The following is a 27,017-nucleotide window of genomic DNA, read 5'->3' on the forward strand; positions in this document are numbered from 1 at the left end:
CACAACATGTCAACATCATTGTCTCCAGTTCTTCTATAAAAATATTACACAACTGACATTACTCCATGTCTGTATGAAAGTATATACTGTAAGCAGAAACATTCAGATGGATTAATTATGCTATGTTCATATTTATCATAACTTCTGACTACAAGCACATGCAGTATCTATTTTCATACATTTCTTTTGTGTTATTTCATCTTATTTTTGCCTAAGGATAAAAGTAATCTACACTTGCAAGTGAAATCAGAGATAATTACACTCAATGTTATGCCGTCCAACTTTCTGATACTTGCAAGTGATACAGTTAATTATACTGCAGAAGAGGGCTTTTTTAACAATACCACCCAAAACTTCCTATTAGATAACAACATTCTGACAGACTATGTTAATTGCCCAGAATACAGCTGTGGTTATGTACTGCTATCAAATTCCTCTGGAATGGCAAAGAAACTATGTAATTGCTAGCTGAATTGTCACAATTAGCATTGCAGCACAGATCTTATCATGTACAGCATTCAAAATCAAAAACACCCATAGGACTTACACATGGCACAGTAGCAAAACACCAACTGTTTCTGCCCGTGTTAACACACATCACTTAAGACAGAGCATACTGCCAACGCTATGCTAAATTCCTGCTTAATGCCACAGCAATGTGCTGCCAAGACAAAACAGCATTATGAAAAGAATGCACTCATTAATCTTAATTACCAAGGCATATAATCAATGTTATGTAATTGGCCACATTAGACCTCAAGGACCTAAAGAGCAGTGTTAAAGCAAAGTTACAATATCTCAGGTGCAATATTGCAAAGTTGTCTGGAAAGTGCAGACTGCAGCCTTTTGCCATTAATATAAAGCTTTGTCTTGAACGACAGAATATGCAGCACCACCAAAATCTTGATGAGTAGCCCATTCATTCTGGAACTGGGATTCTGCTGGGCCTGTAAGACAGAGGCCCTGACTCTGAAGGTCACTGCAGGTCAGCCATAGTTTCACCCTAGTTACACTCAGGTACCAGGTAGTCAAACGTTCAAGTCCCTAAACATCCATCGAGCAGGTGAAATGTGATCTTACCTTAGAGAGGCCTCCTACTTCCAGATAAAAGCAGATAATGAACACATTCCAGGCAACCCAGAGAGCGGTCCAAATAGAGTACTGGAGAAAGAGAGAGAGAGAGAGAGAGGGACTGTGAAGATCTTGGGCCACGAGAAAAATCAATAAGGAAAAAATAGCATCAATAATGCTCCATTGGGATGCATTAAGGACAGCAAGCAACAATGCACCTCGTGGAAGTGAGAGAGCCCAGCTTTCCCAGCCAAATGTCCACGTGGGTATCAGCAATTCACTAATGCAATACTGCACCTGCTTCTACTATCGATCCAATGAAATGAAACTCATTGCTTTTCACAACACAATGATGCTAAGGACCCCAATGTTTGCCCCCGCCCGGTTCTGCACAATGTGAAAATACATGCAAATTGCTTTTTAAAATATATTCCATCGGTATGGTGTCTGACCACCCTGAACCAAGCTATCTCTGAACATACAAATTATGAACATGGTAACACCATCATATAATTTCAAACACAGGCAATTAAATTCCCCATAAAGGCACAAATCATGGGTGTGCTGGTATGTGGGATTTAAGGGAGTAAAAATAGGCTTCACAGAGTTTCCCTGGGGGTATTGAGCTTTTTATCACACATTTAAATTCATCCCTTTGCTTCTCTCCTCACTGCATTAACCCACATCTTACCAGGCTAAGACGCCCTTAGCTAACCACTAGTAATTTAGTGCATTTAGCATGTTCATTTCACCACCGCAGTCTCCCCCATATTCTCTGCAATAAGGAAACAGCAGACCTAGAGGAGCGGGAGAGACGAGACTCCTCTGTAATACTCTGTAATACTGGCAGCTGGCATCTGCGCCATGTCCCTGAAACAAGCACTCAAGCGTACCAAGCTGAATCACCAAAAAAAAAAAATTTTTGCTCTGAAATTGATATAATTACAGGCTTTAGAGAAACATTTCCGCTAATGTCTCCCTGAAATTCCCTGCAAAGTTTCCAAACAACTCATGGCCATCCCTCTGGCACAGTACAGGTTCCCCTATATTACAGTACAGAGCAGTGCGCTGGTAACTGCACTGTAAAGCCTTTGAAGAGGGAAAGAGCAACGAGAAGGCAGCCAAGTCATTTCAGTGAGACTGGTGGGTTTTGAATCAAGGGATGCAGGCACGGAGTGATCTTTAAAGGGAGGTTTTGATCCAAAGGTACAGGGCTGGCTAAAATGATTGGTGGCAGTGTAAAAAGATGCCTCTGAAGATACTGTCACCTTGCGCTCCCTTTAGTCATGTGATCAATGGTTAATATTTTCCAAGAATCTTTTTTGAAATGAAATGAAATGTGTGTTCTAAGCCTAATATATCTGTTCAGTAGAAGCATGTTTCTTTCTGCAAGCCAGATAAAAATCCAAAGCCATTGGACAGAAAGTGCCACTGATGCAGAATAAGTTAATAATAGTTTCCCAACGGATAAAACTAACAAGCAATTAATTAACAAGCAGCCCCTTTGAGCCTACATGTAAGCCCACCCCTTAATAATTTCTGCCAAATTACTGTGCCATGTTCTTATACGCTGCAGATTGTCACTGCTGGTGCGTTCAATTAGACAAAATTTCTCAATCCACCTACCACACAGGGTTCTCCCAGTTTTTTTCCAGTAATGTAACAAGTTACATTCCAGTACTGCCCATCTGTAAAGGACTATTCATCTACTAAGCTGTCCAGGAAGTGATACAAGTTTTAAAAATAACTCAAAAATAACTCTGTGAATAAACATTCAACAATATTATGATACTGTGTTTAGCCATGCAGGTGCAGTGCTGTTGTGTTGACTGTGACTGGTGTATAATCAACCACAGACTTATGGTGGGTTTTACTGTAAAATATGTAAACATATGTATACATACATGAAAAGTATTGTCAGACTACAATATGTTAAAATATGAAAAGAATCTGTTAAACGTTTAGTTTCATTTCAGAAAAAAATATGCCATGATGCTAATTTATGTTTTTGGTCATTAAAGCAAATTTATTCCAACAGAAGTATTTAAATGGAGCATGGCTGTAGTTTCAGTTAATTCAGCCACTTATTCAATTACCGGTATTATAATTTAAACAAAATGCCATAATTATGCAAATAAGGTGCTGGCCTTTACAAAAGTAAGAAAACGATTCTGAAAATGTGCGGTACCATAATTGCGTCCTCTATTTTAATTATATAGAAACGACAACTCAACTGATCGCACACATATGGAGCAATTGTAAAATGCCCTGGTAATGTGCTTTTTCAGTTTCATTTAGAAGCAAGCCATTAGTAGTGGTAAAAAATATATATTCATCAAATAGGAAGTCAAAACACGTACCCTTTCAGCACATCTGGCAGTGCTGGGGCAATCATCCGACCTAACTGACTGTTTGCTCTTTGCTTCTGTCCCATTAAGAGCGCCCTGTTTGCCCAGTTAATTGTCCCCATACTGTGTGCCACATCCATATGGCATAAATGATGAATAGAGGATGAACAGGAAAATTCATAGAATGCACAGATGGAAGTAAGCCTTCAGGAAACGCAACAGCTGTGGACTGTTTGACCAGGATATTGCTTTACTGCAGAGCTGAACTGCTTCTTTTATTATAGATATCCTACATCTCTGCGTTCTTTCTCTCACCTCAGTTTCACCTTCATTCGCTTACAGCACGTTACTGAATAAACCGCATTGCATTATTTGCCTAGCAGACACCTTTGTCCAGGGCAACTTGCGTAGCTTACATGTAATATATTATCCACATATACAGCTGGGTATTTACTGAATCACAGGTTGAGTTCTTTTCAAAAGTGCACAAGAGCAGGGTTTGACCCTGCAACTCTCTGGTTAACACATCCACCACTCTAACAACTACCCCTGTATATAGCTGCCAAAGAACACAGACTGATTATATTTGAGCCGGTTCTATTAAACAAACCATATCAGCCATCTAAGCACATATAACATGCAAATCCTGTGAAGGTCTCTGATTCATAACATTACGCGAAGCTTAATTTTCAGAATTTTTAAACATAGCACAGTGACAATGGTACTTGGCACCACACTCAGGCAAAAGCAACATAATTGACTTGAGCTGCAAAGTGACTGTCTATAATGCTTAACATCAATAACGAGTGCATTCTGCAGCTACTTTCATAGTGTGGCTGCTTGCAATGTAGGCAGAGCATTGAATTCCCAAAAATGTTCACTCATCTCAAGTCCCCCAGGAAAGCTACAATATGGTGAAAATTTTATGAAGTTATATGAATGCTTTCACAAGTCAAGAGCCTCTTAGAAACCTGACACACAAGAGCTGTTTGAAAACAATTACTTTATTTAACACTGGAAGCTACAACAGGTTGGGAATAAAAGCATTGGGAGAATAAATTACTTCTCTATTATAAAACTTGCATGAAGGAAAAAAAAAAAAACGATGAGCTAAATTGAGATATTATTTGACCGCTATTTGCCAGAGACCTTCTTTGAAGACAAAGGCATATAATCTGTGGTTGTTGATCTAAATTCAATTTGTAATGAGGGGAAACAGAGGTGATGAAAGACATTAAATTACAATAACAAGAAAACACCTCAATTTTGAATAGTTCATTCATTTAGAGATGCATATTGTAGGGACATTATGTCCTTCTAAAAAATGATGTGATTATGGTTAAAAATCTTGGATGACAATGAAACTGCATCTAGAGGGTGTTAAAACAAGACTGACTCCAACCATGACTGGGCTGACCAGCAAGATAGCAATTTTTACACTGCTAAAAAGTTAATATGCTAAAACCTTCAAAATATCCAATCAAGTGTTTCTACTCCCTTGTCACATAAAAAAATCAGATAAATATGGAAAGTTTGCCATTTGTGCACACATTTCCATTTTCAGAAACTGCATGCTAAATTCAAACTAATGAAAATTAGGCTGTGATTTTTAAAGCCAAGCCCTCATTTTAAGCTGTCACCAAAATAACACCACACTAAGCAATACACATAGCACCACCATACAACCAGGTTATTTTTCTTACAGTACTTTGTCAGGAACACCAGAGGCAGTCTTGACATTTGACCTTTAAAAATTCTGAAACAGAACGACTAAGTTTTCATTTAAGTGCAGTTACACAAGTTGACAAGTACTCACCACAATGATATATTTGGACCGATACTGAATGGTCCCAAAGAGTCCCAGAATGACGACTATTATGTGAAGGAAGTTTCCAAGTATGGGAGCCCATTGGTAACCCAGGAAGTCAAAGATCTGTCGCTCTAATGATGCGAGCTGGAGAGAAAGAAAGGAGATGTGATTGGTAAAACATTCCAGTAATTACAATGCACGTGTGTACCCCCAAATACACTACATACTGCAGCTGCAAATACATAGCATTATGGCAAACAATGCATAGCAGCTCAATAGCCTCAGAATGAGACGGCTTGAAAAAAACGTTTTCATCACAAAAAGAATTAGTCTTGACCTTTCTAGGAACAGTTTCTCTTGGTTTAAAAGTCTTTTACTCGGCTTCTCCGTGTGCAGTAACCTTTCTCCTTTGCTCAGACATTCACAAACACGTTGTGAACTCATAAAAAGTTCAATCTAAAACTCAAAGCTTTTCTTAAGACATAAGGAAAGCAAAAGGTTTCATTGGCAATTTGTTTATCTATAAACCAACATCCCATTTCTGATGCAGTCCTAAAACCCACAAAGTTCTCAACCTGATTAAAAAGTCAAAGAGTTGCTGTATCTTCCCTAACCGCTGTTTTTTCTTTTATAATTAATAAGCCCTTGTGAATAGATTTCCGACAGCAAGAAGATTAGGCATCACAGTGTGGATATTGTGGAAGCTTCCTCAGATCTTTAAAGGCATAAATGGCCAGCTTTTTAATTGTCTAATGAAGTGTTTCAGAGGGCCTTAATGCTCACTTTTTATCTTGTGACGCCATGAACTGTTCAACATTCTCTGCATTCAGAACCAGCCACTCAAGTGCAATGACTCTCGCCTACATTTTGTCAAAGTATGGAGCCTTGAACAAATGACATGTTTCATGAATAAAGTGTGTTAAAGAGCTCTCGGACAATCACGGTCAAGTTGCTGTTTCTGTTTTTTCTTCTTCTTCTTCTCTTTGCTGATTTCTTCTTTCCTCCTTGCTGATACAATCCTTCCTAATCCATTACTATTCTCCAAACAAGCCCAAGAGCTGCTCTTCCTTTTTGGTTGTAGAGGCGCCGTTTGCGCGGTTACCTAGGTCTATTAACTTCCTGGCCCTGGCTGCACCCTGGCACTGCAGTGGCAGAGGGCCTCAGCATCCCTTGGGGAGCAGAATCAGCCCGCCCCTGAATCCCACGCTTCATAACTACCCAGCCCAACAGCTGCCACCAATTAGACACAGTCAGGGACCAATCAAACTGCAGCCTGCAGCCACCTCAACACCTGGGTCCCGGCCACTCCTTCATTACCCGCAATATAGGAGATATAAAGAGACATGGCACTCATGAATCCAATGTAGGCCATTAAAAAGCCATCATCTCCACACCGCCCTGTGCAGAACAACTCTATTACACAGCAATGTCAATTAGTCCGGTCAGATGCTCACTCTCAGAATCATTCCTCTGGCCAGAATGTTTTGCCATGTGTGGATCTCACATTACACAGCTGCAATTCATTTGTACACATTCAGTGCTGGGTTTTGTCTAACCAAACATAAAAATATAATTGTGCAAAGACCTAGCCTGTGTTCACAAAATCTGATGAAAGCACTTTTTGACAAAAGCTGAAGTCTGAAGTGCAATATTTACCACATCTAGATTAGCTATACTAGCAATATACTATATATGTATAATTGATACTTTATTATGATTATACGTCATACATGTATGTATACATTTATACTTTAAATTAAAATATATACAACAAGGAAAGCATATACTATATATTTATACTTCATATACCATAAAGAAAAGATTGTAAAACTGTATGTACACTGTACACACACACAAACACACACACACACACATTTATGTATATATATATATATATATATATATATATATATAGAGAGAGAGAGAGAGAGAGAGCGAGAGAGAGACCGATAGATAGATAGATAGATATAAAATAGTAATTAATGAAAAGGACCACAGCTGGTTGCCTGAATCAGGTCAGAGCACAGTAAGCCATTTCAAGACACTGCAAGTGGAGAACTGTACAGCTGCACTTGGGAGATCATCACTTTGTATTTTGTAAATTGCGTATAACAAAAACCCTTATATACCCTCTCCTCAGAGACACTGGTCTCACTTGTAGCCTCACATGCTTACAAAGAACAGCCAATGCTTCACACTTTATCATAAAAACCCAGTGACCTTTCGCTCATAAATAGGACATTATCCCACAAACAGAGAGTGTCTTCCTATTTTTTATTGCTTTTCCATATGCAGGGACAGAGGACAGTAGTCTTAAGAACCCAAAACTTCCGACTGACAATGATGCCACTGTCATTCCCTGAACCTCTGAATTCATGATTTCTTCTTTTTCGAAAATATGAACCGCACTCTCTCGATTTGATGTGCAATTAGCAGCACTTCATGAGACATCAGAGGAGCACGGAAGACATGGAAACGATTAAAGCTGAGACAGGAGGAGCACAACTGGATACCCTTTTTGAGGCTCCTCCTGTTTGTTCCAATTCATAAAAATGTTACGTACAACCTACTCATTTTCACAACTCCAAGACAGCTGTTCAAAATGTGTGTGAATGTTTCTGAGGAAAACACGGCAATGATTGTTACTGCAGTACCTCTCAAGGGATCCTGACCCATATGAAGATGTTCAAGGCAATTAACTTAAACTGGGAAATGTTCCACTGCACATCTTCTCAAACAAAGCTGCAGACATCCTATAGGATTTACAAATCACTTTGTCTTTCAGAGACTATAAACAGGTTAATAAACATTATCTGTACATTGAAGGATGCCGTACAAGAAGGATTAGTGACTCCTTCCTAAGGTTTAAAACTTGTTTTCTTGCAAGATAAACTGACATATTTGTGGTGACAAATTGATTAATTTAAACTGTAATTAGGTAAAATATTCTCAGTATTTAAACCCACAAAGTATTTTTTTTTCAACAAAGGTCATTTTCCAATAGTTTGTAGGTTATATTGTAGGTAGCTAGCAGGAATAAAGAATAGCTATCAAATCAGTATTTTGATGTAATCCCATCAAGTAGGCTCATCATGTGCTCTTACTCAATCTGGGTTTCATTCAACACAAGACTCTCTGAAATGTTAGGGTGACACAAGAGTGATTTATGTTACCTCATGCTTTTCATCCTGGTCATTTATCTGTCAGCTCTGACAATACAACGTTTCGACACTTATAATGCCTACAATGTGCACTAGCATCTAATTCCACTTTGAATAATGGAGATCTTTTTCAAAAAAGCAGTGTTTGTACTTGTACGTCTGAAGATTGTTGAATACTGTTGGCTAGAATACAGAATACTGTTGGTTATACATAGATCACTTTCACAAAATATGTACACTGAAGTCTGCTGTTTTTTTTTTTTTTTTTTTTAAATCATCTGCTTGTTCCAAAGCCAAGAAGATGATTTTAACAGAGCACTCGATAACATTATGTTACCCTGGCTTAGCCAAAGCCAGTTGATAACATTATGTTACATTGGCTTAGCCAAAGATCCTATGAAGAGTGACTTAATGACTGACTTAGCTTATCGTTTTTTACAGTTATCCATTGTGTCCAGCTGGCTATTTACAAAAACAATCTGGTTAAGTTCCTAACCCAAGAGCACAATGGCAGCAGCCCACCTGGGAACTGAACCAGCCACTTTTTGATTAGAACCCCTGCTCCTTACTGCTACAACACACTGCTGCCTCAACAGAGCTAAACAAGTCAGGTTGGGTAGTTTTTTTTTCACTCTGGATAGTATTGCATTAAATAAAGAAACTGAAACACTCCATAATAAGAAACTATGGATGAATGAAGCAGTATGAAAATATCATCATCATCTGCTGTGGAGATCCATCCTTCTGCCATTATTGAGATACCTGCAGACTCTCCAAATCTCACAAATTAGTGCCTGAATTGTAGCTAAAGTTATAGTTTCACAGCCTGCTCTGTGACCTAAGATTTTACCTGCATTTTCTGCTTTCAAAGGGGTGGAAATAACTCGAAAATCCCTTTATTTTATTGATGACAATATTATTAAACTTTAAATCACCAACAATGACAATGGATTTCAGGTTGACCTTTCAATGTTTTTTTTTTTTCAATTTGCTAATGGTAGGGATCGTTGGTCACCTCTGAGGGTTGAGACTTTAGCCTAACGACATTGTGATACAAGGGTAACTGCACTGCACTTTCAGACCATATGTCTGAGTCTACCCCACATGGCTGTAATTAATGAAATTCGAAGTAAAAGGGCATTGTTCATGATGGCTAGGGCTACTTTGCTGGCCTTTTTGCCCTCAAAAGGTACTAATTCATTACTGTGGGAACTGTTCAGTCAATCCAGTCCATCAATCATCGAGGGACACTGTGTTTTTAGGGATGATTACTTCATCCCTGCAGCCAAAGATAATATTCATGTGCCAACTGGATAGCAGACAAGTGGTCTGGCGTCACTTGAATCAAAAAGACGTAAGCATCCCCTTTACATCCCTTAAACTCTGCATGAACCAAATACTGGGCCTGGGCTAGGTTTTCCCAGAGCTGAAAGCAGTTTTAAACAGAGATATTTACAACTGTGAATTTGCAGCGCTTTCGGCCTTGATTCTGCAGGACGAATGACAGATATTGATCATTGCTGCTGCAGCTGGACGATGACAGCTTGGCCATATTTCTCGCTGATCGCAGTCAGCTTGATGGACGATCGCTCGGGTGACGGGTGATGGATGACGCGCCTCACTCGAGTATGCGGAGGCCTTACAGCCTGACTTGTGAATGTCCCTACAGGCATCAGGCAGCACGATGTGCTCTTCTCTCAGTGACACGCGCCAAACACTCATCCGTGAGAAACCACCACTCTAAAAATGTCAGATCAAAGGGACCAGGAGCTGAAAATTTCAGTATTAAGAGTATGTAACTCACGCTGAACAGAGTACTTAAGTAGAGTGCAGGAATGGCCCTGCATCAGAAAAGCTTTTCACTGTCATCTTTTTCTCTCTCTATTTTTAAATCTGGAAGACCCCAACTCTGAATTCTTGAAGATGCTTTACTGCAGTTAGGACTATACACACCTGACTGCACCTAGCATGGCTCCCTGAAAATGTTTAACCCTGGTTTTCATGGTTGCCTGAAAATCTTTAATGCTGCAATTACATACCTATTTTGAGACTTTTATCTTTGAGCCAAATGGCAAACATATGTAATTATTTGCAAATGAAACTCTGGGAGAGTGTTGTTAGACACAATGTTCAAATACCAAGTAAATGGCCTCCACAAGACTGATTAACAAATGTTTACATCATCTTAACCTGAGTTCACATTTTTCAGAGAATGACCTTATGTGCACTTTCCAATGTGTCTTGCCTTCATTACCTTTTTTTCATAAGCACCACATGCTTTTCTTCCTTTCACTATCCATTGTAAATGTGAGCTGGAGCAATATCCCTGCCACCATGAGAGGTTTATGGTGACAGATCACCAGTGATAAGGCGTGCGCACACTATGCAGAGGAGGAGGGAGTGTAGACTCTGCTGTGTTCACTCAGCCAATCCCTGGCACTGCTCGCTAGCGCTAAGGTCAATCCTTCCTGGGCAGACGGAGGGGGGGGACCGCCGGTGTGGAAGTGCTGAAGCAGCTCCACCGCTGCTTTGATCTGTGGGACGAGCGCCAGAAACCTTGGACTAGCGTAAACACCCCCTCCACCGCATGCCAACCGCTCTAACCCCCCATCCTGGGCGGCTGAGGCCAGGTTTCTGCATCATCTCAGAGTCGGGTTCAGACAGATGCCCTGTAGGCCACATGAATGATTCAGAGTCTGGTCTCATAAAGGTAACACTTGAAATTTGCCGGATCTGTTTTACCAGCCAGTTAGGATTGTGTGGCAATGACACCCGACATCCTGTGTGTGTCTTCATTAAGAGCAGCTTTGGGTAAAAAAACATGTTAAACTGTCAGAGGGTCTTGCCACTATTTAACCCTTTCTGAACACTAATGAATTCAGCTTATTGCAAAACTAATTGATTAGTGGGTCATTCTGAATCCCCATACGTCCAGTCATTTTTAATGCATCCACTTATGGCTAACCTTAATTACTTAACTAACTCTTCAGTTTAAGAGCACAGCAGAAACCAAAATGAACACACTGGAAATTAAAGTTGATGAAAAAAAGAAACTGCTGCTCTCATGAGCTGAGGTCCAGATTAAGTTGATCTACAATGGACCTCTGTCAAATTCAAGCAAATTTTAGTTTTGTTTTTTTTCCAGTGCTTACAGGACATCACAAGTTTGGCAGTTTCTGAAATTAATGAAAATATTATGTAAAAATTTAAAAAATTCTTAAATTCTTTATGCAAGGAACATTGCCATTAGATTGAATCTGGGTTATCTCCAGCTAATGAAGAATCTTGCTTGATTTTCATAACAATACACAATTAAAAAAAAACTATTCTAATGGCATTGACACTTTTAATTTAAAGAGTTCAAAATTAATATAGCCTGCAAAAGTGCTACACAGTGTGCATTTAATGCATACAGTAAAAATGTAAGTAGGGCAAAAAGTTGGTGAGATAACCTCTGGAACAAATGATGGATTCATGCAATACTGACTTTAATAAACTGTAATAATCTCCTTTTCCTGTCTGATGTGCACTTCATGAAAGCATGCACATCTTTACTAAACAGTCTACAACAATCATCCCGACTTTATATTAAAACTCACTGTAAATAACGTGGATCTGCAAAAGCAAGGAAAAGTGTGAATCTCTGCCAGCTGCCCAGTTCAGTCCTATTCAGAGCTGATTCTGTAATTCCAGAGAAGTTATCAGTCTGGCCAGGATGGTTCTATTACCTTTCCCTGAGAAAATCCCACTAGAAAGTGCATCTTTCATCTCCATCTCTCAGCCCCAGTTTACAACATGAATAATGAACAACAGAACAAACATAAGGGGAAAAAAGCACCTTGCTGCCACATTACAAAGTCAGCTGTAGCATCTCTTCCAGGCCATTGCTGTTTACAAAAATTCACCAAGCCCACAACTAAAGAATACATTTTTTCCCTGTTTGCAGATCTTGTACACGTGACTGATATATCTGCACCAAGGAGTCAAAGTGCAGTGATCTGTTGCTAATTTGGACAATAGCAGATTTCAACACAATAACCTATTTAAAAATAATTACTAATTTAATAAACTAATTTAACAGGCAGAGAGCTTTGAATGTATGAAGAGGTTAGAAATCATGGTTTCCCTTTATGCATCTTTCATGATTGACATTTGCCTGATTGTTTAACATAAGACTTCTGCAAGCCTGAGCACAAACATGGCAGCCTTGTCTCTCAGATTAAAAGAGTTGAGCGAACACAAATCAATTAACAAAATACAAAACATTTGCCTGATTTCTATTCATCCTGTTCACAGTCTGAACGTCCTGTTCAAAATCTGAATTTCCCATAGTTATGAAAGATTGCCATCTTAAGAAACAAATGGTTTCTGGGCTTTGCAAAAAAAAAAATGCTTAAAGTGGACAAATTGAGACAAATATGATTCATGCTCTGATGGCTTTACTTTATAAAGATAAAGAATAATTGTTGATGGGAGAATAATTGTTCACAGAGTTTGTAAAAAAGCACTTGGATTTTTTTCTAATGCCGCGGGGAAAACATTTATTGCAACGTCACTGATAACATCACATTACTTTGGTATGATAATCGAGTTAATTCTCAGCAGTTATTATGTTGTTTTAAGATAACATGACTGAGTCTCCGTCATGGCTGCCATCTTTCCAACCACTCACCAAAAACACGCAAAGAGGGGGTACTACATAGACAGTGAAAAGTTTCAGTATTTTCAAATGACATGAAATGGAACATAAGAAATATAGTGATCAACCCTCTTAACCCCAACACAGAATGTTCAACTACATTCCTTATTTTCTTCCAACATTATACTTGCACATACTAGCTGGTTTCTGATCACAGTGATTGTGTACAATAGTGCCTTCATTAAGTGGACACTTACTTATCTGCCATGCCCTTATTGGGGTACACATGTAATTATTTCTATGGTGAGTTTATCATTAAAAAAACAACTTCAACAACTTCTTTGTTTTGTTTGTTTGTTCATTTAATCTCATGTATGGTGATATGCATTGTTTACAATTAAAATCATATGACTCGCATGATTGTAGTCATTTGAGCTGAAAACAATGTCTCATTGAAAGACAACGCCATCACCTTGCAGAATGATTGATATGAGTCTCCTAATAGAATGTGAAGATCCTGTAGAACAGGGGAGGGATGGTGAGCGGGAGAGCACCCACTCCCCAAGGCTGCCCCCTCCCTCAGTGAAAGGAAACGCATTCTTCAATACCACACGCACAGCTCTAAGCTCAGCAGCTGCTCAGTCTGAATACGTTCCATATTCCTGAGGGTGTCCTCTGCTCGTCTGTAACACGTCAAAAAGCGGCCAGTGTCAGAAAGAGCTCATTTACCGTCCCAGCCGTCCATATGTAAAGTGGCCTTAGACAGATGTACTTTAACAGCCTTCAGATTGCACTAAAAGTTCAGTGCAACTCCAAGAAAACTTCGTAGGGAAACTGCTTAAAGAAATCAAAGAAACAGAGTATGCATCACGTGCACAAAAACCTGACTAAGGATATGCTGTTCTTCAAAGCATTCAAACAAAATGATGAGGATAAGACCATCATTATCATGCGCAAATAATCAATGTCACACAGAGTCCTATTCTTATCACACAGAACAAGAAGATATAATATTACTTAGTACATGTAAACTATTGATTTCATTAAATGATGCAGCTGCTAAGAGCTGCTAACAGCTCTAAAGAATGCAAGTTCATGACCTCAGGGAGGAAATTAGGAGACAGCGGGTTGGGTACAGAGGTCACAGAAACTCAAACAGTCCATGTTACATTGTCAAACATTGAGTTTGTTATTATTTCAACGATGGAAGTGAACTGTACGAAAACACATGGGCAAAGTCTCTTGTGGCTAAGCAGACTATGAGTTCGGAGGTGATTTAACACTACAATGTCTCATATCAACCAATCGCATAATACTAGCACCCTGGGGGGGGGGGGGCACTGTATCTCACTCAAACTTTGTATTTCCTGTAAAAGGGACAAGGTAAAGGTAAATCTGTGGTGGTACCCCTGGTCATGATCTCCTTTGAAGCAGGTGTTTACTGCATGGGTAACGCAGCACACCCTATGCACTGCAGCATTTCACAAGTGCTGAACGAGGACCGAAGCACAGGGCTCTGCCAAAGAGGCAACGGAAAAGACAACTGTGATGGATTCCGCAGCTCGTAGATGTCCATCCATCGATGAGACAAAGAGGCCAGTCATCAAGGATGCTGGGTAGCTTTCTGTCAATAAGAGGAAGAGGTGGGTCTTATAGAGCCTGCTGGATAATAGAGATGTGCTAAAAGGACAATTACAACAGCAACGTGAAGTCTCAACTGTCAGTCAAGTCGGGCTTGTCGTACTACCCCACGTTACGTCTACATTGATAACTGCTGATAGGCTGCTTAGTCACCTTCAATCTGCTGTCTCAGGAAGGGTGCAGACAACCCGGACAATTACCCGCGTTAGACTTTGAAGTCGAGCATCATCCCCGGCAAAGAAGCAACAGCCTCGCCAAGAACAGTCACTCATAATCGAGGACTGAACAGAGGTGGCCGACGGAGGGCCTGTCTACCTGCAGGGTTTTCAGAGGAAGGTGTAACAAGAGAACCTGACTCAGTGTAAGATTCTTTATGACTACAGCCAAAGGTTCTGCAGTTAGAAAGTGCAATTAGTGCAGAAAGCCACTTGGACTCAAGCAGCTTTGAAAGGTGGTGGTGATGTCACTGAGTACTATTTATAAACCTGAATGACCCCTTGTATTCTACTAACGTCTTTAAATGAATGAAATGCTGAAATGTACAGAAGTACCAGAGACAGGGAATAGCTAACCCTTCTTTTGCCCCATTAATCTTATAAAGGAGTCGGTAGGTAATTTTTTCATTTGCTCTCACTTGCCTGGAGGTATTTAAACTAGGAAATTTACTGTAGCTCACTTTAAAACTTAAGTGAAACATTCCTTTATTTCTGGTTTGTAAAAGGTCAGATTTGATGCACAGAAGCATGTTAATTTAATCACGGCTAATTCTGTATTGTGTTCATTTGATTATAAGTTATTCACAGCAAATGGCATTAGCAGGCTCTCTGCACGCCATTTCACTTAGAGATGTTAAAGCAACAGTGTCACTTCAGCACTTAGCGGGCCAGAGGCATCAGCACAGATTTCAAGAGTCACTTCCTCAGCTGCAAGTGTTCGTCCTCGACGGCACTGCCTCTCTGCACGATTCATCTGCGCCCTGAAATATTCAACAGCTGTGTGACAGAAAACATACGAGCACAGACAGAGCTCCAGAGAGATATGTGTAGGCTTTTGTGTGGGCTGGCATTTTGTGCTGTGATCTTTCTACAAATGTCCCCAAGTTTCAACAAAGTGTGAAATTTTCCAGATCTTTTATTATAGCGTGGACATCACTGAATTATCTTTAATACAAAATGATCTTAAATTATCATAACCGTAACACAACTATGATTTTGCAAAGAAAAAAGCCAAAACAAAGAGCACAAACATTTGCATCATAATTCTGACATTCTTTGATTCAGTTTGTTCAACCCTTTTAATGCATTAATTAACAGTGTTTACTCGTCCGATTCAGAATCACAGAATAACCAAGAGAGTGAGCTCTTCTAGAATTCATTTCTAAATTTTCTAAAGCTCTCTTTGGGAAACTATTACAAGTGGATTTTAAATATAGATCAGAAGACACTTCCTGTTGCCCACAGCAAATGGTGATGAGTATTCATGTGCTACAGCAGCAAATATAAGCCTCTGATGTTATCTTTAAAAAAATAAAATATGTGTACATCCAATAATTCTGTGCAATGCCATTCAGAGACAAAGGCATCAAAAACAGTGAATGCCTGCACACTCAGAATATAGGCCTACTTATTTAATCCAGGAGATTTTAGTCACGACCTTACGAGAAATATACACCTGTGTAAATATCATACAGCTGAAATAAATCACCGAATGTTTTTGTTTTCTCTACAGAATACAAGTTCATTCATAAACATCAGTACATGAATATGGACATTATTTAAAATAATATACAGTTTTTTTGTAACTCCTGACACACAGACACACAAACACACACACACACATACACACACACACACAAACTCACACATATTTTTTTCCCTGTAATACGAACATGAGACAGTAAAACATCATGAGACTGTTAAGGATGGGAGTCTCGGAAGGCTTCATCAGTGGATTGAAGATCAAGCAGTGGAAATGTGCTCAATGCTGTGTGAGATATATCCCTACTGAGCTCAAGGAGAAATACTGACCCTGAAGCAATCCTTATCTTGCCGCCTGCCCTTCTCCCCAAGCCTCTGTTGTACTCTAAATGCTGTATTCCGGGGGGCTGAAGACATTTCATGCTGAGGAGTATTCTGCTCATGCTTGGGGAGAGCTCTCAGGAAGGCCAGTCGGCGATGCATCCAACTCAGAAATCCCCTTTCATCATTACACGGTTGCTTGATTGACAGGCATCACTGTAAGGAGAGCTGGCACCGTACTTGGAATAGTAAATATGACTTTAATACATCTCCTGATAAACATACACAGCGTTCAGTATGAATCTTGAAACTATCATTAATGATTTCTAAAAGTAATGATCTACAGCAGAGACATGAAGCATAATTAAGTAAAGGTAGGCTTAAATTAAGTACGGTAAACGTACAAGAAAGATAGTGCTGGAGGAACACAGGATGGAAGAATTACTTCATCTGTGGGTAAGTTTGTCTTTGGTTCGACATTTACAATTAAAAGTAAAGATGTACAGCAGAGTAAACTGTTTCAGAGATGGGATTTAGCACTGTGTATTGCTCTCCTGTGTCAGCCAGGCTTGCCAGACAAGTAAATGCAAAATCAGACCTCCCTGCCTATCTTTAATCCAGATCCCTGACAAAATGAGCATGTGTCTGAAACTTGCCACAGTTCCACCAGGACCACTCAAACAGGACTGAACCAGAATCCTCTTTATCAAAAGTCTTTCCGGATAATTGCTGAGCCCTGAGATACATTTTGCAGTTTCCAAAGGGTCAAATTACAAGTGGGCCTAATTTCAAACACGACCCCATCCCTGCAGCTCCTTACGTGAGACCAGGGTTCGAGAGATTCTCTTTAACCCGGGATGTAACTGATTAGCAATGTCATGGCCTTTCGATCTGTGTTATCACAACCCATCAGCTCCTCACTGAGACATTTCCATCCAAATAATCTCCACGCAGGACTTGAGATTGGTGGAAAACCATTTAAAAAAGAATTGTGTCTGTGAAAGGGCTTATATTAATTTGAACTGATTTCATTCTGATGGCACTCAACGGCTAATTGTAAAATTAATACTGATAGCTGTGTTTTCCATGATCTAGGCAAGACAGAATCAATTTCAAATTGTTCACCACAGATTAATGATGACATTATGTGCCTTTTAATTGGTACAATGGTCCAATTGTCTAGCACAGCAGAGTTCAAATAATATACTTCTTTCTGACTGGGAAATATTCTTGGAATGCAGATTTCTACCTAAAAATTCAGCACTTGGCTAAATGACTGTGACTAGTATCAGCTATGTAGTCTCTTTAAACTTGACAAATCTTGGTGTCTTATTAGTTGTAAGCCTATTAATGCAATATAACTCAGACATAAACAATGAAGTAGCAAGTAGCTGATAACAATGTGTCACGATCAGCCCAAAAGAGCACTACAGAGCTCAGAGATTCATGTCTGAGTTACACAGATTAGTCAAATCCTGATTGTTCAAATTGCATATCAGAGTTCCATAACTTTACTGCAAAGATGAAGGTGTGACATGTGCCAGTGAGTCTAGCCATTGATTTATTACACAATTAAATTCATGTAGTTGAAGGCTTTGGAGTCGGGGTAAAGATTAGCGAATCTGAAATGCCATTGCAGTCGGCGGCAGACCTCCCAGCTGCTTGAAAACTGCCACTTCTACAAATTAAATCCCAAAGAGAAACATCCATAGGCAATAAATCACCATGGATGAAGATGAAAGAATCGTCTTGTTTGTTCACAACCTACTTGCAGAACTGCCCTCACGCAACTTAATAGGCTGAACCACTTAGGATTCAAGGGTAATTTGAAGGGAAATTCGCCGGTGTCCATACCACACATCACCCAGCGCGATTTCTATAACATCTTTAGAGGATTATCTTCATTTTCAATGCCTTGATTAAAGTCAGATTTGAAATAATATCACATTAAACAAAGCAAACAAGTAATTAATTTCATTCACTGTTGGATGCATAATTGCACCTTTACACAGCCTTTATATGTATAATGCTGGGACTTTGTGCTCTGGAAATTGATATATTTGAAATGGGCATGTTTACTTCACTCACATATATTATCTGGAAGGAGGAGGGATGTGGTATCATGTCTGTGGGAAGGTTTCAGTATCCAAACAATCACAGCTTTTGTTCTGACTTACACATTGCTGCTGGTACTCTGTCCACCTCAGCGTTGTCATGGAAACAGCCATTGCTACCATTTGACTTCATTAGCCAAACAGAACGCCTGTGTTTTCTATGTAAAGCACTGAAATGTGCAGAAATAAGAAACATGTGGCTTTGCAGTTTAAGCACTTCGTGTTATTTACTCGACTGTAAAGACGCACACATTGACAGTCATTCATAATTAAAGTAAAGCACAGGCTAGTTTAGGGAGTCCACTCATCCATACTATAACCAACAAACAAAGTAGCAGAGTTCCTATATTGTCACTGAAAGCAGACACAGGAGTCAGCCTTGTTAACTCACCCAGTTTCCGCATGTCTAACAGTGGATCTCAGCCAGCATTCACCAGGCTGAAAGGAGCTGGTCCAAAACATGAATAAGCAAACTTGTTTCTTCTCTCCCTCTCTCTCTCTCTCTCTTTCTCCTCATGGGGAAACAGAAACGGAGGCTGTGTCTGGTAACAGTTTGAAATCTATGAGCAGAGCCTGACCCCACTACTAAAAAGCTGAGTGAGGGGCTCTGTGTCTGTGTAAGCTAAGCAATGCAGTAAGGTGTCACTGAACAGAAAACCTTGGAGGAGTCCCTCTCACCTCTCTCCGTACTAACAGATTTCATTATATTATGTATTTATTTATTTATTATGTATATTGCGCTTTCCAAACTCACCCAAGCGACTTACAAATGTTACATTTTATGTCTTGTCATGTTTTTGCTCATGCTTTAATGCAAAAACTCATATTCCTTGCTTAAGAGTACAATAACAGTACCCTGTCTGGGATGGCAAGAGGGGCAAGGGTCTACGTAGGTCAGACTGCAGAGAAGTGCTCATATCAGCCTATTCTGTATTGACAATCTCCTGGCAAAGAGGAAATCTATATATATAAGGTACTATGAGAAAAAGGTTGGGGCTGACTCATTCAAGATAAATTCTCAGATGCAGATTCTCCAAAACTGAACAAATTCAAACACTGACAGGATTGTTGGATTTTAGCACATTTGATTTGCTTTGCCATGGCATTTACTTCATCTGGGCAGCCCCAGGATCAGTCCAGCGGCTAGTAAAACTTTCCACAGGAAAGGGACACTTTTGTCAAGCACAGACATTTGTGTTAGTCCCAGCTCCCATCTGTAAGTGCTACAAGTAGCATCACGTACCGCCATATTAAGATAAGTACAGCTGGCAGGAGCTGTTCTTCAAGAAGCACAACCATTTAGACCAGACTTGCAACCAAAGACTTTCAGTGGTTTCTTCAAATGCAAAAAGCCCTGCTCATTTTCTTCTTTCTTATTATGCTATTTGGTAGAAAATTATATTGTTTTTTTTTTTTTTTGTAGCCAAACTGTTCTGACTGGCAATATATGACATTGTGAATTCGTGCTCCAAAGGAAAAAAGTAAGAGGACTGCATTACCACAGTAACTCAGCAGTCATTCCACATTTAACCTCAATCCAGTACTATTCAATTAGAAGCTGCTAAATGTCAGAATGTCTAATTTGTAATCCACAATTGTGTATTCCACTGGGTCCTGGAGGTAATTCCGTTGTACATATTTCATATTTAAAAAGTTATGAGTGTGTTTATACTCCACATTATCGATCATCCATCTCCCAATCAATGACCAAAGAAGAGGCCGCTAATTAATTGAAACGAACAACTCTGGCACTGCCCTGGTGCACATCAGAAGGCATTGTACTCCATCTGATTGTAATGCTAATGCATTAGGCACTGGTGAGCGTACCGCTTGCACTGTTGCCATGGGCACCTAACTGCTCTCTCTCTCTTCCCCCCTGTCCAGCGGCCAGCATGTGAACAGAATGCCTTGCCCTTCGACAGGAAGGAACAATGGAGCGTTTTCTAATCCGGGGAGAGATGGACATCATTAGCCCTCCAGCTCAGTGGGACTCTTCCCGCATGCATTGACAGGGCTCCCCCGGCCGCCATTGTTGTGTAAATCACTGTTCCACAAGAAGGACCGTTTGAGCCTCACAATCAGTCACAACAACTCGAGGAAGAGAAGCACATCCAACTGCTGTCTCTCTCTCTCTTTCTCTCTCTCTCCCTCTGTGGATACAAACACATTCATCTTTTTCTGTACCTTTTTTTTTTTTCTTGGTTCCAAACGATGCACTCAGAACCCCCCACCCACCGTCCTGTAAAAGATGAAGGACAAAGACAGAGCGGGGCAGTCCTGAACACTGGCTGTAAAGGCGCAACTGTGACAAGCAGTTGTTTCAAACAATAAAGCGCTGTTTCCAACAATAAAACTGGGCCTGTAAAAAACTGGACCAGGCTGGAAGCCTCACTCCATATGTTCAAAAATCACATTTTATCTCAGAATGGGTTTTAATCTGCCACTTCCTTTAGTGTTAGATGACACTGTTTCAGATTTCCATGCCCTGTGCCCCCCCCCCCCCCCCCCCCTTTTGAAGTGTCAAAGTGAGGAAGAGGTCAGCTGCCTTTCCTGTAACCTTTTATAGGCATAGGCAAACATGTATTTAAAATGTATTCCCAACTGTCTATAGGAAAAAGATGAACCTTTCCATGTCATCTAAAGAAACAAACCACTTGACAGTTTAAAGAATAAAATTTTTAAAATCTGCTCAATAAAGTTTCCATCCCCTCTTAAAAACCAGACTGATTATTTTCAGCCTCTCTGAAATATTTAGTGACAATACATTTTAGAGAATATATTTTTAGCCCTATCAATATATTGAAAATATATGCATGCTGTTTTGGTATACTGAAATATATTTCTGCTCTGTATTATTGTATTTCAAACACTTTTGTAATATATTCCTGGACTGAACAACATCTCAATATATATAATTTTCATATATGCTGTTATCTCTGTCTGTAGATTTTGAGCAAGCATTTGAATCACTGACTTCCCTGAAAGCAGAAACTAAGGCATCATTTTCCATGGTGACATACAGCTTTGTACTTCAGCCATGATGGAAATGAATTACCGTGAGCAGCAGGAGGAGGGGGCAGGAGATAGGCAGTTTATTATGATACACCTTAATGGATTCTCAACAAGAAACACCTTATGTTAATGGGAGAAGCATCTTCCACCATAATGAAAAGCAAATCTACTTTTCGCAGAATGACACACAAGACAGAACACTAGGCAATTTTCAGAGAAATTGCATTTAGCTCCAGGCCATTTGTGTGAGAAACAAGCCATTGACAAAGTCTTACCAAAAAGAAATGAATAAAGCACATACCTCCTCCCTCCTGTCTTTCATAAATCAATCAGAATGCACGCTCTAGGATGACAGTAACTTAATATCCATCTCCCCTCCAACTGCTGCATTAACATATTTATACTGATGTATTTAAATGCCACATGCCACCATAAGATCTATGTCTACAAACACGACAAGGGCTGAGATTATGAACCCCGAATAAGATTTTTCAAATTCCACCATTTGAGAAAATAGCATAAAATAATTTGCACAGCATATCATTCTGAAAAGAGGCAACGGCATATACAATAACACACTAATGTCTGCTGTTCTGGCATTCCATCTTCAACAAAAAAGGATGTGATAATTTAGGTATACATAACTCCCTGGGGAGGGGCAGCAACCAGCAACTACACTGAGCTATCACACTTCCCACAAGCCAGCAACAGCATCTTCTATTAGTAGCTGAGGGAAGCCATCAGTGCAGCTACATACTCCTTGCATCCTTTCTCACATGCACATGTATCGCACATGGAACCCTTTTATCGGTCACCACTCTCTACCTTGAAGGTAGGTTCTTCAGCAGAGCGGATAATGGGAGGGCTGGCAGGTGGCTTATCGGGTACGAAAACAGTGGCGTCCCGAGGATGAATCCTTCCACCACGGTTTTAAAAAACGAACAGCCAGCTTTGCTGTTTAACCGCCTTGCAATGTGGCCATTAACACTGACACATATGAATATTGGACAGAAGCCCACACAGTATTGATGCTTCTGCTGGAATGTGAAAGGCTGAGGACATAAATTAGAGTGGAGAGATGCACCGTTATTCCATCCCTTCTCTTGGGCATGTGAACAGACTCAGTCAGAGAGCCAAGTTCATCTGAGGTTACCTTTTTGTTTCTGGCTTAAGCATTCTAGCGACGCCATAATGTGAAGACAAGACCATGATTCTGCATCAAAGATGTTAAAAACCCTGTGTATTTACATATTTTGTGTGACAGTACAGGCATGTCACATAATTCTGCAAAACATAACTGTTTGGTCTTTGCTGCTTATTTAACATGGTTTATTAAATGCAATGAGCATTTGATCATTTTCATTTTTCTAAATACTCCTGAGCGTGATAACAAGCATGATACAATCTGATGTAGTGTGAAAACCATGATATGAGTATTAATACCCTAAAAGCTACTTCATATTAGTGGATAAGAGCAAATGGAATTGGGTGTGCATTCTCTGACATGCCTGATTTGAAGGAACACCCCGCTCATTTAGTCCCATAATTCCTCTGCAGACGAGGGACATATTGATCATGAAATTATTCATGAAAGCTAAATCTCATCAGATACTCGGTGGGGGCAGGGAGCATTTTCAGCAACTCCCACAATAAACCGAGGTATTATCCACCTGCACAAGGATCTGTTCCCACTGACAGTCCCCCAGAGGGGCATATGAGGGGCAAAGCTGGTGGCAAAAAAAAGAAAACAACAAACCATTCCACCTGCTGCACCAGCCAGAATCAGCCACGGTAAATGCCATAAAAGCATAGCTTTAAAAAGACAGGGAAATGGACCATTTCCACTTAGAATCACCATCCTTCAAGCGTGAACAAATTGCTTGCTTAGAAGCCTTAACAGGAAAGACGACATCAAGGGCAAAAGCAAGTTTATCATGCGCATCCTATCACTTGTCCAATTGCTGGAAAAGCTGAGAAGGACCAGCTGTTTAAGCACTGCATTGTGTGGGAGAGAAATTATATACCTATGAAACACTTCCTGGTCTATTTATGACCCTCAATCAATACAAAGTATTCATGAATGGCTCATTAGTGCAGGCAGTAGAAGTGATATATATGCAGTTTCAACATAAAGCTCCACAAGTAAGAGTAATTGTATCAGTTGTGTACTCCACATAAACTCATTATTATGCGGCAATGCACCTCAAAGCTCCTTCAGTATTCCCAATCAACTGCATCTTATTACACTCTGAGGATGGTGCACTCTCTGTTGTTGTGGCATATTATGCTCTCCCGTTTTGACAATTTGCACACCCTCACAAGTGTGCTAATATGCCAAAGTCTGGTTCAGTTACAACCTTCTAGAATTGAAATAACTAACCTATTTTCTGTTTGGCAGCCACTATTGTTAATTTGTTAACATCCATTTCAGCTGTCACCGCGGCCTGCTTGACTTCACCTCCCCTCTGAGCTCCACCACTTTAACAAACGTCGGCAACAGTCCAAATAACAAGAGGAGAAAAAAAGACAGAAGAAAGTGCCTATCTGATCTAGGATCCAGAGCAAATAAAATGTTACTGAAAAGCATCTGTCTCAGAAGAGAAGTGACCTAATGAACAGGAGGTAGGACACATCCATTTGCCTCTGCGGGGAGGTTTCCGTGGAAGCCCTTTTATTCAGGGCACTGATGTCTCCTGGACCCCCAGGGGTGAATTTTCTGACAAGTATCTTTTTGATGCTTACTCCAGAGCAGACCTCAATGTGTAGTAAGAAGGAAACCAGACAGAGGCATAACATGCATTAACAGTTATACAGTCTAAAGGATATCATGAGCTCTGTTCCTCAAAGCCATGTCATTCAGTGGTATTTCCTTCAGAACAGCATAAAACCTGACGTGGTGTCACCTATGTGTTCATGAAACAATGTTGGAAGGGGGGCACTTTTGGAATGTATTGCATATACATTCCAAATGTATGTGCCTATATACAGTGCACTATATACACTATATATATATATATACACACACACACAAAGCTTTCCTCTTGTCACAAAATATATGTTCCATGACACATCAGTTTGTATGAGCACTGCAGTGAGTTATTGATCACCACACACCACAGAGCAGTTCAGACTGCTGAACAAGACAGCACACAGGAAGAAAAGCACAGGCAAACACCTTTCCTTGCGCTGATATTTGGATGACTCAGGCATCTCTCCCACGACAAACAAGACTACCTGCAGCCACAGGAAAGAGGCGAAATGGGAAAAACCCACAGGCATCAGGTCTGCCTGACAGCAGGTCTGCATTGTCTGGCGTGAGCGTGGCAGAGTGTTCAATTATCCAAGGACATCCATTCGACACACCCATCCGTTTTCAGAGACTGTGTAAAGCAGCATAACGCGAGGGTGTCCTCTCTGGCACCGCGCTGCGCGCCACCGCATACATATTCAAACATTTTCAGCCTTCCAGACTCAAAGGCAACATGGAGTGTCTCACAGTCCTCCACTGAGGGAATGGGTATGGCTTTCACCAGTGCTTCTCGAGCCGAGATATAAGCTCACATCTAGCCCACATAAAAAAAGGCACTGAACACGTTCAGGCGTAAACACAGCCCACCCTTTGATGAATCCTTTTGTTACGGCAGCGAGCCTCTTCATTCATGGGATCTGCCGATGTGTTGACAACCTACATTATTCATGAGCTCCTTCTGCGGTTGCTCCAGCTCTCCTTTGTAACTTTGCTGCTTGGAGTTTGCATCTGTTGGTTGCCATGGAAGTAATCCCAGGAGTTCATAGCACCCCCCCCCCCCCCCCCCCCCCCCCCAAAGCTAAATGTTGTCTACCCACAATTCCCTGTTGTGGGGAAAGGTCATCATATGGCATGCCTGCTACACACAGTCTTTAGAATAATTCAATAATTCGTAATATGTACTGGTGAGTATACATTTTCAATTCAAAGTAAATGGCTACCTAAAAGGTTTCCACAGCACACAAATTGGTTTTGCTGTCCATGTGGATTTGCAAACAGCTTGAGTTTGGCCGATTAATAAATAACAGGCATTAAATGTAATCACACTTCAGTACAAATTATTTAAATATGGTTCACTATTTGACACATTTTTATTGTTTATACAAACATATTTGCATTTCTAATAGGAAAAAAACATAAAAGGCACAGAACTGAAATCCCCATTAGTTACTGCCCTGTTCTTTTGAAGTACAGCTCACCACAAAAATGCGCTTTAGCAATATGGCTTCCAGGCCTACGGGTGGGACAATTAGAATATTTAAAGGGGCATCCAGCAGTGGTTATATTATTCATGATGTTTCACAGCAGGGTAGGGGAGGGACTTCTCCCTCTGCTCCTTAGAGTTCAATTAATCAGAATCAGACACATTTCCCAATTTTCCAGGACTCTGCGTTATTGCCTATCAGACTCCCAGGAGTGGCCTGCCACTTCTTGACTGAAAAGTAAGGGTGCCCAGATTTCCCCACACTGCTGTCAGAGCTCCATCATACATCATGGCAATGTTTGCAACGTTTTGCTAATCACCACTTTTATAATAACATTGCATTCCTGACTAGCCTATTAATTTTAATGGGCTACAAGACTTCCATTTAATGCTTCACTGGGTGTAATAAGGCAGCTGCTTTTCTTCGCATAATCATGGTTTTTTTCAGGGTTTCAGGCGTAAAATAGAGAGCTACTGCCCAGACGCAGTGGAGTAAGAGAATATTTCCACATAGAGCACCACAAGACTTCTGTGCAGGCAAACAAATCTCACCCAGGACACACCACAACTTGTTTTCTTCCAGCTCTGTAAGTAGCGAGCAAAACGCTTTGCCACATAAAAAAACACAGATCTCTGGAAATGTAACAACCTTATGAAACCACTACTTTTTTTGCACGCACAAGCCATGCCTAGTGTTTCTAAAACGACAGCAGTCAGATTTTTCTGGTGTTTAGCAGCAATTACCTCAGGCCCTCACGGTGTGTTCCGCGCATTTGGGTTTCTTTAGCAAACCATGGCGAGGGTGAATGCTGCCAGGTCGGGCCCCCAGGGGCTCTTCTCCTTTGCTATAGACAACAGAGCGCTGTGTTTCCACGTGGGACGTGGCTGCTCTCTGATCTCTGCCCCACTTTAACTACATTTCATTTCAAATCCCACAGGAAATGAGCCCTGCCTACCTGATAATAACAGCT

General features: G+C 40.3%; 1 protein-coding gene across 4 annotated transcripts in view; it reads right to left on the reverse strand.

Moving 5' to 3' along the window:
- LOC118772971 (sodium/potassium-transporting ATPase subunit beta-1-interacting protein 3) overlaps window positions 1–27,017 on the reverse strand; it is an 82,266-nt gene that overhangs the window by 36,825 nt on the left and 18,424 nt on the right. For all 4 annotated transcript variants that reach the window (XM_036521679.1, XM_036521678.1, XM_036521677.1 and 1 more), the window contains exons 2-3: window positions 5,236–5,373; window positions 1,081–1,161 (exon numbers count right to left, since the gene is read on the reverse strand). In XM_036521679.1, coding sequence (XP_036377572.1) covers window positions 1,081–1,161; window positions 5,236–5,373 — 219 coding nt within the window. The remainder of the gene's footprint in view (window positions 1–1,080; window positions 1,162–5,235; window positions 5,374–27,017) is intronic.

This window comes from Megalops cyprinoides, chromosome 2 (genome assembly GCF_013368585.1).
Source record: "Megalops cyprinoides isolate fMegCyp1 chromosome 2, fMegCyp1.pri, whole genome shotgun sequence".
Classification (NCBI taxonomy): Eukaryota; Metazoa; Chordata; class Actinopteri; order Elopiformes; family Megalopidae; genus Megalops; species Megalops cyprinoides.